The sequence below is a fragment of the Nerophis ophidion genome, linkage group LG15 (genome assembly GCF_033978795.1).
Source record: "Nerophis ophidion isolate RoL-2023_Sa linkage group LG15, RoL_Noph_v1.0, whole genome shotgun sequence".
NCBI lineage: Eukaryota > Metazoa > Chordata > Actinopteri > Syngnathiformes > Syngnathidae > Nerophis > Nerophis ophidion.
Window position 1 is genome coordinate 17082771 of NC_084625.1, and position 18271 is coordinate 17101041.

The window sequence follows — 18271 nt, forward strand, 5'->3', positions numbered from 1 at the left end:
TAAGAGCACTGATGGAGTAATACAAACAAAGAAGCACAAACAGAAATGAAATGATAGATCTTCACATCATAAGTCTGTTATTCTTTTTAATAACATTGTTATTTGGAAGCTCACCGATGAGAAATAAAATTCTTCTTACCATTAATGCGACTTCTTGAACAGGTGCGGTAGAAAACAGATGGATGGATTAAAATCTATGAGAATGTCTTATATTTTGAACGTTATTTTTAACACTGTGATTACCAGCGGAATTATTCATAATTTATCATGTTAAGCAATGTCAGCTAAGATTTATCTGAGAGCCAGGTGCAGTCATCAAAAGAGCCACATCTGGCTCCCGAGCCATAGGTTCCCTACCCCTGTTCTAGGACGAGTAAACGAGTCCTAGAAGATAGAAGGTACGCCAGGTAGCAGATTAAAAAAGATTAGAGCAGGGGTGTCCAAACTTTTTCCACTGAGGGCCATTTTACCTTAAGGCATGGGTGTCAAACTCTGGCCCGCCGTGTAATTTCATTTGGCCCTCGAGGCAATATCCAAATAACATTAGAGCTGGCCCGTCGGTATTATACAGCGGCGATTCCGCTGTAACATTGCATTCCCGGCCAAGTCACTTAATATATGCGGCTAGTACACACACAAAAGTGAATGCAATGCATGCTTGATCAACAGCCGTACAGGTCACACTAAGGGTGGCCGTGTAAACAACTTTAACACTCTTGCAAATATGTGAACCCACACCAAACTAGGATGACAAACACATTTGGGGAGAACAACCGACCGTAACACAACATAAACACAACAGAACTAATACCCAGAACCCCTTGCAGCACTGACTCTTCCGGGATACTACAATATACACCCCCCCCCCCCTCCCGCTACCACCAAACCTTGCCCCCCCCCCAACCCCGCCCACCTCATTATTTTATTTTCAAATTTATTAGCCTGTGGAAATAATTAAAGTTGATATTTACCTCAAAAGGCTGCAAATAGAAAGAGGCATACATTTTTTATTTACATTTTATTTAATATACCATTGATGTTTTTTCGTTTGTTTTTTGAAAGTTGATTTTGCACTATTAAGTTATATAAGCGTTGCTTGTTCCATATTTGGTGTTAAAGCAACTCAGTGTAGCAAACTGAACAAGAATTAATGTTTTATTCATTCACTTTCTCTTGCTACTTCAAGGCTTGAATGTTTGATTCATTCATTATTGTTATTTTATTTTCAAATGTATTATTAGCCTGTGGAAAATGTGTATTTTTATATTTACCCCAGAAGGCTGCAAATAGAAAAGAGGCATTACATTTTTATTTAAATTTTATTTGATTTAATTAAAAAAAAGAAAATACAATTCTTCTGCGGCCCAGTACCAATCGAGCCCGGTGGTTGGGGACCACTGAAGGATTATTGACTCACATTTTTGCAGTAGAGCCATAAAAAACGTCAGAGCGCTCCTGGCCTTTAGAGGATTTTTGACTTGCGGTTTTACAATAGTTCCGCCAAAACGACAGAGCGCTCCTGTCAAATAGAGGATCTTTGACTAGCGTTTTGCACTAAAGTGATACAAGCGTCAGAGGATCTTTGACAAATGTTAACATCTAAAGTAAATGTAAACATTAAAGCATTCCTGTCAGGAAGATGATCTTTGACTATCTTTTAAAAAAACAAGTTACTTATAATAGAGAGTTGCTATCTTAAAGGGTCTTTGAAAAGAGACTAGAGTTTTTTTCTGGAGAGCTTAAAAATAGCAGTGTATACCTGTCATGTAAAATAACTTTGACAAGTGTTTTTTGTAGTTGTTTATTAAAAACGTCCAGTCGTATAGACGACCATTGATTCGTGTTTTTGCAATAGGTGTTTAAAAAGAGCAAAACCTTCCGGTCATATAGAGGATCTTTGACTAGTTTTTAAAAATGAGTTACTTAAAAACAGCTGAGAGCTCCTGTTGAACAGAAGATCTTTGAATAGCATTTTTGCAGTAGGTCTTTAAAAACAGCTAATTGTTCCGGTCTTACAGAGGATCTTTGACTAGTGTTTTTAACTGAGTTACTTAAAACAGCAGAGAGGTCCTGTCTTATAGAGGATCTCTGACTGGCATTTTTTCTGTTTATCCTTAAAAACATCAGAGTGGTTCTGTCATATAGACGATAAATCCTGCAGAGGTCTTTGAAAGCAGCAAAGCCTTCCTGTAATATAGAGGATTGAATCAGCTGAGATAGGTTCCAGCACCCCCCGCAACCCCAAAAGGGACAAGCGGTAGGAAATGGATGGATGGATGGATGGATGGAATCACATTTTTGCAATTGAGCCTTAAAAACAGCAGAGTGCTCCTGGCTTTAAGAGGACTTTTGACTAGCGTTTTACGATAGTTCCGCAAAAACGACAGTGTGCTCCTGTCAAGCAGAGGATCTTTGACTAGCATTTTTGCATTAAAGTCATACAAGCATCAGAGGACCTTTGACAAATGTTTTTGAAGTTGTTTATTCAAAAACATCTGAGTGCTCTTCTCTAAATGATGATCTTTGACTAGCGTTTTTGCATTAGATTTTTGAAAACCTCAGAATTAGAGGTCGGGTAAATAATAGATTTTTAGATGCATCGCAATTTGGACATGGACGATTATAAGATCGATTGGTAATGTTGATAATTGATTTATTTATTGTAAATAAAGTACTGCAGGCGGTTCTAAGATTTGGCTGACTGCAACGAGCCACCTCACTGAGACATCTGAGCAGCTCATTTATTATGTTCCAGTTTTGAACACATTTCCATGAATTTAACAAACTTATTACAAATGCACTGTTTTTAAAAGTTGCAAGTGATAAACACTTCTTCAGTGAAATTAAAATAAATGTAAAAGTGCATCAATATACATAAATTATCTATCTAGTCAGGATGTTCTTGTCTTATATACGATTTTTGACTAGTGTTTTTGCATTAGATTCATAAATTGCATAGTGCTCCTGTCTTATAGAGGATCTTTGGCAAGCATTTTTGCTGTAGCTATATAGACACCCTCCTGTCTTTTAGAACATACCGTATTTTTCGGATTATAAGTCGCTTCGGAGTATACGTCGCACCGGCCGAAAATGCATAATAAAGAAGGAAAAAAAAACATATATAAGTCGCACTGGCGTATAAGTCGCATTTTTGGGGGAAATTTATTTAATAAAATCCAACACCAAGAATAGACATTTGAAAGGCAACTTAAAATAAATAAAGAATAGTGAACAACAGGCTGAATAAGTGTACGTTATATGACGCATAAATAACCAACTGAAAAGGTGCCTGGTATGTTAACCTAACATATTATGGTAAGAGTCATTCAAATAACTATAACATATAGAACATGCTATATGTTTTCCAAACAATCCGTCACTCCTAATCGATAAATCCGAGGAAATCTTCTTCCTCGATGTCTCTTCTAAACAACTCTGCCAACTCCAAAGGTATGCGCGACTTCCTCTTGTCGTTTTTTGCTACATATTTCACTACGTCCAGCTTGTAATCTGCAGTACATGATTTCCTTTTCGGTGCCATTTTTGTTCAGCCCTTCTCAGTTTTTATAAGTTACCGCCAACGAAGAAATTATCCATTTTAATAGCTGTAGCACAGGGGTGGGCATTACGTCGATCGCGATGGACTGGTCGATCTCGGAGGGTGTGTCAGTCGATCTCAAGCCAGGCATTAAAAAATATACATAAAAATGAGCAATCATCAATCATACCAAGACTTCACTTTCGTCAGTTGTTTGACATTCTCGGCACCCGAGGATCTTGTGAGATGACGCTGGCTGCTGCAAGCTCATATTTAAGAAAAAAATCACTAACAGGGCGGACGCAGAGAAACACATTTTATTTCTAGAGACTCCGTACCTACTGTCAAAACTCTAAAGACCGACTGCACAGTTCCTGTCTTCACCATAAAAGACCTGTTTCATCCTGCCTGTGCTAACAAAATAAGAGTCTCAGAAAGCTAGCGTGCACAAGCTAGCAAGCTACAGAGTTTGATGCCAATGTATTTCTCCCCCGCCCTCAGCGACCGCTTTCTCACTTGCTTGCCCACCCGCACACTCACTGACGTCACTCACTTGCTGCCACACATTAAAGGGCCACACACATATGCTACTCTCATAACAAAGTGTTTAAAAACGAGTATGCAAGTTGGACAAATGAGAATCCGAATCCAACCACTTTCATGTGGTATTGGACAGAAAAGAGGACTTTTTTTCCCCTCCATTTGAAAATGCGGACGTTATCAGCACCACTGTCTAATTCCAGTCAATGTAAGTCATCAGAATCAAATACACCAACTTATATTCCTTGTCTTCATGAAAGAAAGGAATCTATGTGTGTTAAACATGCTTGTATTATCATTAAACACCATTAACTTGTTAAGAAAAATGTCTCTTTCATAAATAAATAAATATAAATTATAAATAGGAATGAGGTAGATCTCTTCGACTTGGTCAATTGAAAAGTAGCTCACCTTCAGAAAAAGTGTGAGCGCCCCTGCTGTAGCATATAGCAGTTAGCATCCCATGACCCACAATGCACTTCTGCCATGACCCTCCCCCACCGAATTGTTATTGGTTGACGTTTGTGTCACGATTGCTGAGATTTTCTTCGTCTCTTCCGCGAATTAGATAAATAATCCATCCGTCTATTTTCCACCGCTTATTCCCTTTGGCTTCGCGGGGGGCGCTGGTGCCTATCTCAGCTGCAATCGGGCGGAAGGCAGAGTACACCCTGGACAAGTTGCCAACTCATCGCAGGGCCAACACAGATAGACAACATTCACACTCACATTCACACACTAGGGCCCATTTAGTGTTGCCAATCAACCTATCTCCAGGTGCATGTCTTTGGAAGTGGGAGGAAGCCGGAGAACCCAGAGGGAACCTACGCATTCACGGGGAGAACATGCAAACTCCACACAAAAAGATCCAGGACTACTCAGGACCTTCGTATTGTGAGGCGGACGCATTAACCCCTCTGCCACCGTGAATATTGTTTAATATTTTACGGTAATGTGTTAATAATTTCACACATAAGTCGGTCCGGAGTATATGTCGCACCCCCGGCCAAACTATGAAAACAACTGCGATTCATAATCCGAAAAATACGGTATTTGAAGTGTTTTGGTGTGGATTTCTAAATACAACATGACCGTTCTGTCACGCGGAGAATCTTTGACGAGGGTTTTTGCCTTAGTTACTTGAAAACAGCAGAGAGCTCCCGTCACTTATAGGATATTTGACTATGTTTCTATTTTTAGAGCCTTTGCCCCGTTTTTAAACATTGGCCAGAGGAAAGTGGACTGACGTTATTTTCATTTGGGCCACGGATGCATTCAGGCAGCAGTGAGCCTGGGAGCGGTTGCTATTGGTAACGGTTTGGCTCACTTAGATGGGGGGGGGGCTTGTGTTTTAGGGTGCAGATAGAGGGCTAATATAATGTGTGAAATGTTCAACACACACATTGCCGTTTCCTCCACCTCAGGTGCATGCTGGGAAGTGTTCCTTCATTTGTGTCAAGTGCAGCTCGCCATCCATCTGTTCGCATCCTCGTTTGCCTCCCCCACCTTTATGTTCCTCCTCCTCCTCGATAGCGCTGCTGAATTATTCACCATCAGTGATGGGAGGAGAGAGGAGGAAAAAAGAGAGCAATGGAGGCGTCCACAGGAAGCCTTGAGTCAGCAGTGAGCGTTTGAGCGAGGGAATCAGTACCTTTTTGGTGATACAAACGGATGCTGCAAGATGCTAAGAGTGTGTGCGTGTAGGTGTGTGTGTGTCTGTGCTGCAGCAGGCAGGATTTGCGTAACAAGAACGTGTTAGCAGCCAAATATTTTTGTGAAAGGAGGCGGCGATGGGAGACAGCTACGTGTACCGGCGACTTCCCTACGCCAGAGGAGGCGAGGAGGGCGAGGAGGAGGAGGAAGGAGAGGAGGGAGGAAGGATGCGAGAGAGTGTCGGACGACAGATGGTAAAGAAGTAGTGAAGGAGAAACAACACATTTTGATGATTGTGTATTGTTTATTGATTTGTTTACTGTTCAGTCCCTGCAGGGCTTTTTTTGTGATTGTTGCGACCTAAACTACTTGAATTTGCAGCAGCTTTGTTTTTAGAACGTTGCTTTTAAAGTAGAATTTTTTTAATTAACCTGTGATTTTGTTAATCTGTTTTTTTAGTGTTTCTTGTCACCTTAACCTTAAAAAAGCACAGGATTTCAACATAATTTGGAAGACAAATACTGTGTTGACGTTTTACTCGTTTTCTATTACACAGGCACTATACACCAAACGGCCGTAAAAGAACATATTCAGTTCACTATCAATTACTGCACTGTTTTAATTGATTTTAACTAATGATAGTCACATAATTAATTAATACTGCATAAACAAACACCATCAGAAGCGTCTGTATTGTCAGCTCTGTGGTCCACATATTGCAGACATTCTTCATGTGTTTGTTCATTCCAGACATCGATTTATGTTCAAACTCATTCTTCCCTGCACGTTAAGAGCATTTGTGAATTGTTGAGCGTGATGAATAGCGCTAATTTTGGCTGGTAAATGCGAGATGATGCAAGATTATATTATCACACTTCAACATCTCTAACATATAAGTGCCTCTTTGCGAGGTCAGCATTCATAGTAAAAATTGTTTTTTAAATTGTTTTACCCTGGATAAATAAAGGTTAGATATATAAATAGATGTAAAGTAGGAAGTCTGGACAACGGAGTGTTGCTAAATGTTTATATATTTCATTACCCAGAAGGCTTAGCGCCATAGACGGAAGCTGTAAGTGGTTCTGAGCTTAGTGGAATGATGACAGTTGTGCCGTTTGTGCAATAAAGCGTTGATATATTGTGACACGTTGTTGTTCCTGCTTCGTCTACACAAGAAACAAACGTGTTTTGAATTGACATATAATGTGCGAGTTTGAGCACCGCTCAGAGACTAATTCCATTGGCGAAATTGACGCTGATTAGACAAAAATGCGAGTTTGCCGTCAATTTGTGGTAAGTGGTTAAATTGGCACAATCGCAACATCGCAAATTCCTGGAGGGATTAATACCGTACGCTATAACTATGTTCTGTGAGAGTGGTTTTCAAACTGTGGTACGCGATCTCCATGTAGTAGCACGGCAAATAATCAGTTAAATAATAAATTGCTTTATTTTCCTATTTTCAAACACAGTTTTACGGTTCAAACTGTGTGTAATGTAACAGCGGCCAAAAATATTAAATATACTCTGTAAATAAAACCTCTGCCTTGTTTTTAATGAATACTTAGGCCTACTACACCACATCGGAGAGCCAAGTGTTTTCTGAGGTGGTACTTGGTGAACAAAGTTTGACAACTACTGATGAGGTGGCGACTTGTCCAGGGTGTACCCCGCCTTCCGCCCGATTGTAGCTGAGATAGGCGCCAGCGCCCCCCGCAAGCCCAAAAAGGAATAAGCGGTAGAAAATGGATGGATGGATAGCGCAGCCTAAAAAAAAAATTATGTAAGAGTACAATTGAGAAGCTGTTGTGGCCAAGCAGCTTGGATCTTGATCTGATCCAGATTACACAGCGATGTAAACTGTGATCTGGTTCATACTTGATTACCTTTCACCAGTATGATGCTATGTAATAAACTGATTCATTATTGAATACATTTGGGGATCTTTTGAATAAAGTAGTTAAGTGATATTTGAAAAATATAAACAACTGAAAAATGCAAGTCATACAGTAGAACAGGGGTCAGTAACCTTTTTGGCTGAGAGAGCCATGAAAGCCTAATATTTTAAAATGTATTTCCGTGAGAGCCATACAATATTTTTTTAACACTGAATATAACTAAATGCGTGCATTTTTAAGCCATGGGTGTCCTACCCCTGCAGTGGAGCCTTGGCAGTGCATTGCAAACATTAGCATTTGAAGCTACGGCTGTAGGCGACCTCTGAAAGTTTTTTTAATGACCTCAACAGCTCATAGACCTCACACATGCATAGTGACAGTAGTGTGGTGTGTGTAGATGCAGGGCGAGGAAGGCACCGAGTGGCTGCTGGAGCTGCTGACCGACGTCCAGCTGCAGCAGTACTTCCTGCGTCTACGCGACGAGCTCAACATCACGCGGCTCTCGCACTTCGACTACGTTAAGAACGAAGACCTGGAGAAGATCGGCATGGGGCGCCCGGGTAAGTACACTACCTCCCTGATCTCTGAAATTAATGTAACGTCATTAGTGGTGCTCTGCTGCTCCAGGTCAGAGGAGGCTGTGGGAGGCCGTCAAGAGGAGGCGAGCGCTTTATAAACGCAAGTCCTGGATGAGCAAGGTGGAGCCCAACACACACACACACACACACACACACACACACACACACACACACACGTGTTGTGCATAATCAATTTGTATTGAGTTTATTTGGAACTTATACACATGTATGTACATACATATATGTGTATACATATACAGTATATGGATATGTGTATACATGTATATGTATACACATATATGTACATACATATATGTGTATACATATACAGTATATGTATATGTGTATACATGTATATGTATACACATATATGTACATACATATGTGTATACATATACAGTATATGTATATGTGTATACATGTATATGTATACACCATGTATACATATGTATGTATACATTGTGTAATTTGTCAATAAAAGCAGAATACAATGATTTGCGAATCCTTTTCAACTTATATTTTATTGAATAGACAGCAAAGACAAGATATTTAATGTTCGAACTGAGAAACGTAATTTTTTTTTGCAAATATACACAAACTTTGAATTAAATGGCAGCAACACATCGCAAAAAAGTTGGCACAGGGACATTTTTACCACTGTTACATGGCCTTTCCTTTTAACAACACTCAGTAAATGTTTGGGAACTGAGGAGACCAATTTTGGAAGCTTTTCAGGTGGAATTATTTCCCATTCTTTCTTGATGTACAGCTTAAGTTGTTCAACAGTCTCCGTTGTGGTATTTTAGGCTTCATAATGCGCCACACATTTTCAATGGGAGACACGTCGGGACTGCAGGCAGGCCAGTCTATTACCTGCGCTCTTTTACTATGAAGCCACGCTGTTGTAACACGTGGCTTGGTATTATTTTGCTGAAATAAGCAGGGGCTTCCATGATAACATTGCTTGGATTGCAACATATGTTGCTCCAAAACCTGTATGTACCTTTCAGCATTAATGGTGCCTTCACAGATGTGTAAGTTACCCATGTCTTGGGCATTAATACACCCCCATACCATCACAGATGCTGGCTTTTCAACTTTGCGCCCATAACTATCTGGATGGTTATTTTCCTTTTGGTTCCGGAGGACACGACGTCCCTTGTTTCCAAAACCAATTTGAAATCTGGACTCGTCAGACCACAGAACACTTTTCCACCAGCCAAGCCGGCAGCGTTTCTTTCGCTTTGCATAGTAGAGTTTTAACTTGCACTTACAGATGTAATTACTGACTGTGGTCTTCTGAAGTGTTCCTGAGCCCATTTGGTGACACACTGATGTCGCTTTTTGAAGCAGTACCGCCTGAGGGATCAAAGGTCCGTGATATAATTGCTTACGTGCAGTGATACCTCCAGATTCTCTGAACCTTTTGATGATATTACGGACCGTAGATGGTGAAACCCCTAAATTCCTTGCAATAGCTCGTTGAAAAATGTTGTTCTTAAACTGTTCGACATTTTGCTCACGCATTTGTTCACAAAGTGGTAAAACTCGCACCATCCTTGTTTGTGAATGACTGAGCATTTCATGGAAGCTGCTTTTATACACAATCATGGCACCCACCTGTTCCTAATTAGCCTGTTCACCTGTGGGATGTTCCAAATAAGTGTTTGATGAGCATTTCTCCACTTTCTCAGTCTTTTTTGCCACTGAGGCGGTGTAGCTCGGTTGGTAGAGCGGCCGTGCCAGCAACTTGAGGGTTGCAGGTTCGATCCCCGTTTCCGCCATTGTAGTCATTACCGTTGTGTCCTTGGGCAAGACACTTTACCCACTTGCTCCCAGTGCCACCCACACTGGTTTAAATGTAAAAATTAAATATTGAGTTTCACTTTGTAAAGCGCTATGAGTCACCAGAGAAAAAGCGCCATATAAATATAATTCACTTCACTTGTGCCAGCTTTTTTGAAACATGTTGCAGGCTTCAAAATCCAAATGAGATAATATTTGCAAAAAATAACGTTATCCAGTTTGAAAGTTGAGTATCTTGTCTTTGCAGTCTATTCAATTGAATATAGCTTGAAGGGGATTTGCAAACTAATATATTTTGTTTGCGATTTACACAACGTGACAACTTCACTGGTTTTGCGGTTTTGTGTGTATGTGTGTGTGTGTGTGTGTGTGTGTGTGTATATATATATATATATATATATATATATATATATATATATATATATACACACACACACACACACACACAGTATATATAATTTTTTTTATTTTTTATTTTTCTTGGACACACCTTATTCACGACACAACTGATGGTCCCAACACCATTGATAAAGCAAGACATTCCACTAATCAACCCTGATAAGTAAAAACCATTTTAGGTGACTACCTTTTGAAGCTCATCGGGAGAATGCCAATAGTGTGCAAAGCAGTAATCAGAGCAAAGAGTGTTTTTTTGGAAGAAACTAGAATATAAAACATGTTTTCAGTTGTTTCATCTTTTTTTGTTGAGTACATAACTCCACGTGTTCAATCATAGTTTTGATGCCTTCAGTGACAATCTACAATGTAAATAATGATGAAAATAAAGAAAACACATTGAATTAGAAGGTGTGTCCAAACTGTTGGCTAGTTAGGGACGTCAAGAGTCCATTATTGCACGGTGTCTATCCATCCATATCCTACCGCTTGTCCCTCTCGTGGTCGCGGGGGAGTGCTGGAGCCCATCCCAGCTGCACTCAGGCAAAAGGCGGGGTACACGTTGGACAAGTCGCCACCTCATCACCGGGCCTACACAAATAGACAACATTCACACTCACATTTGTGTGTGTAACTTGTTGCATGAAATTATTTCTCTGCTTTCCTGCCATCAGGTGTTTCCCGTGAAGCGGCCCGACGCCGACCCACAGCAGCCCCTCCCACATGGCGCGTTGTCCAGCGGCGGCGGGGCCACGCCCACTAGCGACTCTGCGGCCTCGCTCACCTGCCTCATCCGAGAGTCTGAGCTGCAGTTGTTCGAGCGCTTGGGCGACGGCACGTTTGGGGTGGTGCGCAGGGGCGAGTGGAGCGCCCCCAGCAGCCGAGTGGTGCGTTGGACTGTCAGAGGTCAGCATTCATTTTTGTGAGCCTCCTCCGTCTTTCTTTCGGTCCTGCAGCTGTCAGTGGCGGTGAAATGTCTCAAGGCCGGCGTGCTGGACTCGGACGGGCTGGATGACTTCATCCGAGAGGTGAACGCCATGCACTCGCTCAGCCACCAGAACCTGATCCGCCTATATGGGATTGTCTTGACGCAGCCCATGAAGATGGTGAGCGACACACACACACACACACACACACACACACACACACACTCACTCATATTGTGGCTCTGCTGTCTCCAGGTGACCGAGCTGGCGCCACTGGGCTCATTGTTGGACCGTTTGAGGAAACGTCAAGGTCACATTCTGATCTCGGCGCTGTGCAACTACGCCGTGCAGGTCAGTTTTCAGACAACGAGAACGCCGACGTTGCAACACTGAGCGTGTGCACTTCTTTTCCTAGGTGGCATGTGGCATGGCCTACCTGGAGCAGCGTCGTTTCCTCCACAGGGACCTGGCGGCCCGCAACGTGCTGCTGTCCACCAACGATTTGGTGAAGATCGGAGACTTCGGCCTGATGAGGGCGCTGCCGTCACACGCCGACCAGTACGTCATGGAGGAGGGCCATAAAATCCCGTTCCCATGGTGAGGAAGCATGTAGGGTTGGACATCATCCACACATCCACTAATGCAGGGGTGTCCCAACTTATTCCACTGAGGGCCGCACATTGAAAATCAGAGCATGCACGGGCCATTTTGATATTTTTCATTTTCAAAATCAATACATTATAAAGTTTTTTTTTAACCTTTTGGGCTCTCCTCAAGTTTGGTCTTGGTGACCCGGAAGGGTGTCAAATCATAAAACTGCTAAAAATAAGTCGTATGTTATTAATTTCCTTTTATTCCACGCTAACAGTAGATCTCTCGATCAACTTCAGGTCTATTTGTTGATATAAAGTAATTCATTTTTTTTTAATGTTTTAAGCCCTTTTTGTCAAAACCCTGTTTTTTATGACAAAAGCACAAAATATCCATTATTTTCCCTCAAAAAAGTTTCTAAGTGGAATATTTGATGTGAAATAAATTGATCCCTACATAGGTTTATAATTCATAACATTAACATTCATTATTATTTTCTGAGCAGTGAGAGTTTAAAATAAAAATCCCACAAAATTTCTTGGGGATGCAAAAGGCTACACTCATTGTATTTTATTTTGTTTTACCTCTCAATACTTATGTCTAGATCAACTTTTGGTCTATCCGTCTCTCATACGTTTTTATTATTGTGTAACTTTTTTTGTTTGTTTTATGCCGTTTTTTTCTAAAGTTTTGTTTTTTATATGGCAAACATACAAAATATGCAATATTTTTTTCCAAAATTTTTTCAAAAGTGGAATTTTTGATGTGAAGTAATTGGAGCCTTGAATACTGTAGGTCACTATGTCATAACAACATTGATTTTGAGTCAAACATAACAATTTAAATTGTTAAAATTACAGTACTTTAAGAATGTGCTGCAGGCCGTTAAAAAAAATACTGTATTTTCCGGACTATAGAGTGCACCCGTATTTAAGCCACACCCACTAAAAAATTTAGATTTTGAATTGAATATATTTTTCCATATATTAGCCACACCTAACTATAAGATGCAGATATATATGTTGTGAAATTAGTTATTTACACAGAAAGATTGTGTAAATACCTTAATTGTTTCCAAACGGTGCCTGTAACATGGCAGTAAAACAGTTGATCAAACAAAACAGAAGTAATCGTCAGGGACCCACTAGCTGTGGAAGCTAGCTCTCCAGTCAGCTAAACAGACTCAATAACTTCACGGTGACATTTTGGTGAATTTACCGAAGAATTTGTGAAACTGAAATAATACAAAAAGAATGCAGTTGTAAGTTAATAATACTAACACTCGTAAACTAGTTAGCATATTAGCTTGAATTATATCACAATGGCACGTACAAATATGCATGAAAACACTCCAAAGAACATCACACTTGGGGCGGTTTAGTAAGTAAGAATTGGTTTAGTTATATTGTAAAATTTACAAATGTTGCTTGGAGTGATGAATGAATAATCCATACGAGTGGAAACGCTGCGGATGATTAAAAGACGGTACGGCACTTCTACTTCAGGTACAAAGCATTAAAGAAAAGGAAACCCTGTAGCCATTCAACCAGCAGCACCTATTCCAAAATATGGCACCATAGCACAAACAAGTAGCTTTTAAGTGTCTTTGCATGTGTTCAATGAGAACTATTTGTATTACGGCCATCAGGGAAGAAAAATCCATAAATTAGCCACACCGCTTTATTAGCCGTAGGGATAAAGTGGTCGTATATAGCCTGGAATTTACGGTATCTGTGGGCTGCAAATGAACCACGGGCCACACTTTGGACGCCTCTGCACTAATCTTTCTGTGATTACTTCCAGGTGTGCTCCGGAATCCTTGAAATCCCGCAGCTTCTCGCATGCGTCTGACACCTGGATGTTCGGAGTGACCCTTTGGGAGATGTTCAGCCATGGACAGGAGCCATGGATGGGCCTGAATGGAAGCCAGGTGCTTAGATACAAGTCCTTCCTTCACCACTCCAGAATTTGGTCCACTTTTGCTGACTGGGCGTCTTCTCGCAGATCCTCCACAAAGTGGACGTGGAGGCTGAACGACTGTGCAAGCCAGATGACTGTCCTCAGGACATCTACAATGTCGTACTGCAGTGCTGGAGCCCCAAACCCGAGGACAGACCCACCTTTGTCGCCCTCAGGGACTTCCTGATGGAGGTAGGATACGTTTTCTTTAATGTGGAGATCTTATGACAAGCGCTAACGAGGGATGGGATAGCCGATATCCTCTGATATATATTCCAGCCTCCTGCGATAATTATATAAATCCCAATAAATTATTTGGCATATAAATGATAATAAAGTGGAACCTGGATTTCCGAACTTAAATATTTATTCGAAATGTTCGTATAGTGAAGCAAATTTCTCCATAAGAAGAAATTTAAATATGAAAAATTAGTTAACACAAAAATAAGTTAACACAAGTCCATATTTTAGTTTTAAGTATACATTTAAATCACAATATAAAGTGCTTTTCAGAGGTGGTGTATCAACTTTGCATTTATTTACAAGCCAAAAAACGATGGAACAGTGCTGTAAATGATAGATGGGTTGTACTTGTATGGCGCTTTTCTACCTTCAAGGTACTCAAAGCGCTTTGACACTGCTTCCACATTTACCCATTCACACACACATTCACACACTGATGGAGGGAGTTGCCATGCAAGGCGCTAACCAGCACCCATCAGGAGCAAGGGTGAAGTGTCTTGCTCAGGACACAACGGACGTGACGAGGTTGGTACTAGGTGGTGATTGAACCAGGGACCCTTGGGTTGCTCATGGCCACTCTTCCACTGCGCCACGCCGTCCCGATGGACTGTGCTGTATGCGCTGCTCTGCCAGCACGCGCACACACGTTTAAGTCCTTTTGGTGCCCTAACAAACGATCATAAATTGCAAAAAAAATTTTTTTACAATCATATTGCTACAATAATAAACATTTTGAAAACTAATCATTAACACTGGTATAGGAGGAGCCGATGAGAAAGCAGCTGGAGGTAGAATAGAATCGGGGGAAGGGCCATGTTTGTGTGCCTTTAAAAGACACTCTGTTGAACAAGAGATAGCTCTTCTCACCGCTGTGAAATAAGTCTGCTTTGGCATATTTTCAGAAAAGTTCAGTCTCATCACAATTAAAACTTGCTGTAGTACAATGCCTGCTTTCATCAATTTTTCCATACTTGTGAGCGACATACATTTTTTTTTTAAACTCCACAGCGGTTCTCTCCTCCTTTCCAGGCTTTTCTGGGACTCACATTGAGTTAGCAAAATGGACAACACTTGTCAATAGGTAAAAAAACCTTAAGTCCCACACCCTGAGAAGTGATGTAAATGCTGCGGCCTGCCTTTTGCCTACAGGCATGCCACAAAATGAAAGTGTTCGTACACAGAGACATATTTGGCTCTATCTCAAAGTTCACAAATCGAGGTGTTTGTAAATCGAGGTTCCGCTGTAGAGCCCTTCCAAATGGTTTACAAAGGCTCCTTTAGCTGCTGATGTATGCAGTGGCAAATTGTCACTTCTGATTGTATTATTTTCTCAAAAACTATTAGTAATATTCTTGTTATTTTCTGTTGTAACATGGGTCTATCTACACTTTTGTTAAAAGTGTAATAATCACTTATTCTTCTGTTTGGATGCTTTAGTACTTTTAGTTTTAGTTTTGGGCGATACGACGAATTTGGGTTTCGAGCCAAACCCAAGAAGATGTATAGATAGTACTTTATTGATTCCTTCAGGAGAGTTCCCTCAGGAAATTTAAAAAGAAGTAGTTACAGGGGCAGTGTTGGTCATACCAAAGCTGATTCTTAAAATTTTCAACATCACTGGATGATTGCATTTTTGATCACAATCTTAATCAGGCGACAACACAGAATGGCGGTGTAACAATATCAAATAAATATTATTACATGCAATATTCTGAACAACAGGAAATCAATAGTCCTAAATAGAGATGTCCGATAATATCGGACAGCCGATATTATCGGCCGATTAAATGCTTTAAAATTTAATATCGGAAATTATTGGTATCGATTTCAAAATTATCGGTATCAGTTGTAAAAAGTCAAATTTATAATTTTTTAAAACGCTACTGTGTACACGAACGTAGGGAGAAGTACAGATCGCCAATAAACCTTAAAGGCACTGCCTTTGCGTGCCGGCCCAATCACATAATATCTACCACTTTTCACACACACAAGTGAATGCAAGGCATACTTGGTCAACAGCTATACAGGGTGGCCGTATAAACAACTTTAAGACTGTTACAAATATGCGCCACACTGTCAACCCACTTCAAACAAGACTGACAAACACATTTCGGGAATACAGCCACACCTTAACACAACATAAACACAACAGAGCAAATACCCAGGATCCCTTGCAGCACTAACTCTTCCAGGACACTATATTAAACACCCCCGCTACGCCCACCCTCCAACCCCGCCCACCTCAACCTCTTCATGCTCTCTCAGGGAGAGCATGTCCCAAATTCCAAACTGCTGTTTTGAGGCATGTTAAAAAAAAATAATGCACTTTGTGACTTCAATGATAAGTATGGCAGTGCCATGTTGGCATTTTTTTCCATAAAAGGAGTTGATTTATTTTGGAAAACGTTGTTACATTGTTTAATGGATCCAGTGGGGTCTCACAACAAAATTAGGCATAATAATGTGTTAATTCCACGACTGTATATATCGTTATCGGTTGATATCGGTATCGGTAATTAAGAGTTGGACAATATCGGAATATCGGATATCGGCAAAAAAGCCATTATCGGAAATCTCTAGTCCTTAATGACTAACTATTGGCTCTTATTTAAATCCTTTGTCCTTAAAGTCCTCGTGTGTCCAAGGACTTAATTCCTGAGTTTGTAAACTATAACAAAAATAATTTTCTTATAATAAGAAATATTCATCTATTCACTGGAATATCAACCATAATCTGATACTATACTTGTCTGTCGATATTTGTATCGATCAGTCTATCTCATTTCACATTCAAGAACTCCAGCTGAACGGTTAACATGGCTTCTTGCATCCTCCGACGGTGTGTTGTGTAGCATGTTCAGCTAAGTTAGCTGCTAGCGAGGACGTTACCTTACGGTCGCCCACATGCAGCTGTCAAATTAGCGGGACACACCTAGAATGTGTCGTCATCATATATTATAACGATATGACCAAAGTATTAAGAGCTCTGTCCTCTGCCAAATGTACAGTCATGGCACACCTGCATTTCTGTCAGACAATGCACCACTTCTCCCAGAAAATTGTTGAAATTACAAATGTTTTGGTATTCACATGTTTATTTCTTTTGTTTGCATTGGAACAACAAAATCTCCTACCCCCAAAAAAGCCAGATGTAATAATTTACACAGAACATTTTACACAGAACTCCCGAAATGGACTGGACAAAATTATTGGCACCCTTAACTTAATATTTGGTAGCAAACCCTTTGAAAAAAATAACTGAAATCAATCACTTACTGTAAACATCAATGAGTTTCTTACACCTTGCTGCTGGTATTTTGGACCACTCTTCTTTTGCAAATTACTTCAGGTCTCTCAGATTTAAAGGTTGCCTTCTCCCAACTGCTGTTTTTAGATCTCTCCACATATGTGCTATAGGATTTAGATCTGGACGCATTGATGGCCACTTCAGAACTCTCCAGCGCTTTGTCTTAAACCATTTTTGTGTGATTTTTGAAGTATGCTTTGGGTCGTTGTCCTGCTGGAAGACCCATGACCTCTGACACGATACATTATGCCCCAACATTCTTTAGTAGTAGGGGTGTAACGGTACACAAAAATTTTGGTTCGGTACGTACCCCGGTTTAGAGGTCACGGTTTCGTTCATTTTCGGTACAATAAGAAAACTACAAAACATACATTTTTTTTGGTTATTTATTTACCAAATTTGTAAACAATGGCATAACATACATATACACACAGGGTCCATTGCCAGGGTTAATATGGTCAACATGTATAAAATAAAAACTAAATAAGATAAGGCTCAGAATGGTTTCTTAACAAAACCTTTCTGCATATAAAGTGTTTTTTTTGATTGATTGATTGATTGAGACTTTTATTAGCCTGGCTAACTTGGCAGTAAGAGGATATATGGGCTCATTGTTTGTCTACAATACTGTATAAGTGGGTCAAAATCTAGTTTTTAATGCAATATGGACTTCAATCTGCTGCTATAAAAACATTTGTTATTGCTTTGGCCCTGCCTGACTCGCCGAGGAGAGGCTGCTTGAATGCGGCGGTGACGCTTCAAATGGGTTAGCATGTGTTTTGAGAGTAGCATATGTGTGGCCCTTTAATATGTGACAACATGTAAGGTCAGTGAGT

The 18271-nt window shown here is 40.4% G+C and overlaps 1 protein-coding gene across 3 annotated transcripts in view; it reads left to right on the forward strand.

Moving 5' to 3' along the window:
* The first annotated feature begins 5649 nt into the window (after positions 1–5649).
* The window catches only part of LOC133569326 (activated CDC42 kinase 1-like), a 33230-nt gene continuing 20608 nt past the window's right edge, over positions 5650–18271 (forward strand). For 2 of the 3 annotated variants that reach the window (XM_061921565.1, XM_061921563.1), the window contains exons 1-9: positions 5650–5985; positions 8027–8189; positions 8257–8327; positions 11084–11296; positions 11366–11515; positions 11591–11686; positions 11751–11932; positions 13730–13856; positions 13931–14077. In XM_061921565.1, the coding sequence (XP_061777549.1) occupies positions 5869–5985; positions 8027–8189; positions 8257–8327; positions 11084–11296; positions 11366–11515; positions 11591–11686; positions 11751–11932; positions 13730–13856; positions 13931–14077 (1266 nt within the window). In that variant the 5' untranslated portion in view covers positions 5650–5868. The remainder of the gene's footprint in view (positions 5986–8026; positions 8190–8256; positions 8328–11083; positions 11297–11365; positions 11516–11590; positions 11687–11750; positions 11933–13729; positions 13857–13930; positions 14078–18271) is intronic. The other variant, XM_061921564.1, reaches the window with a different exon arrangement.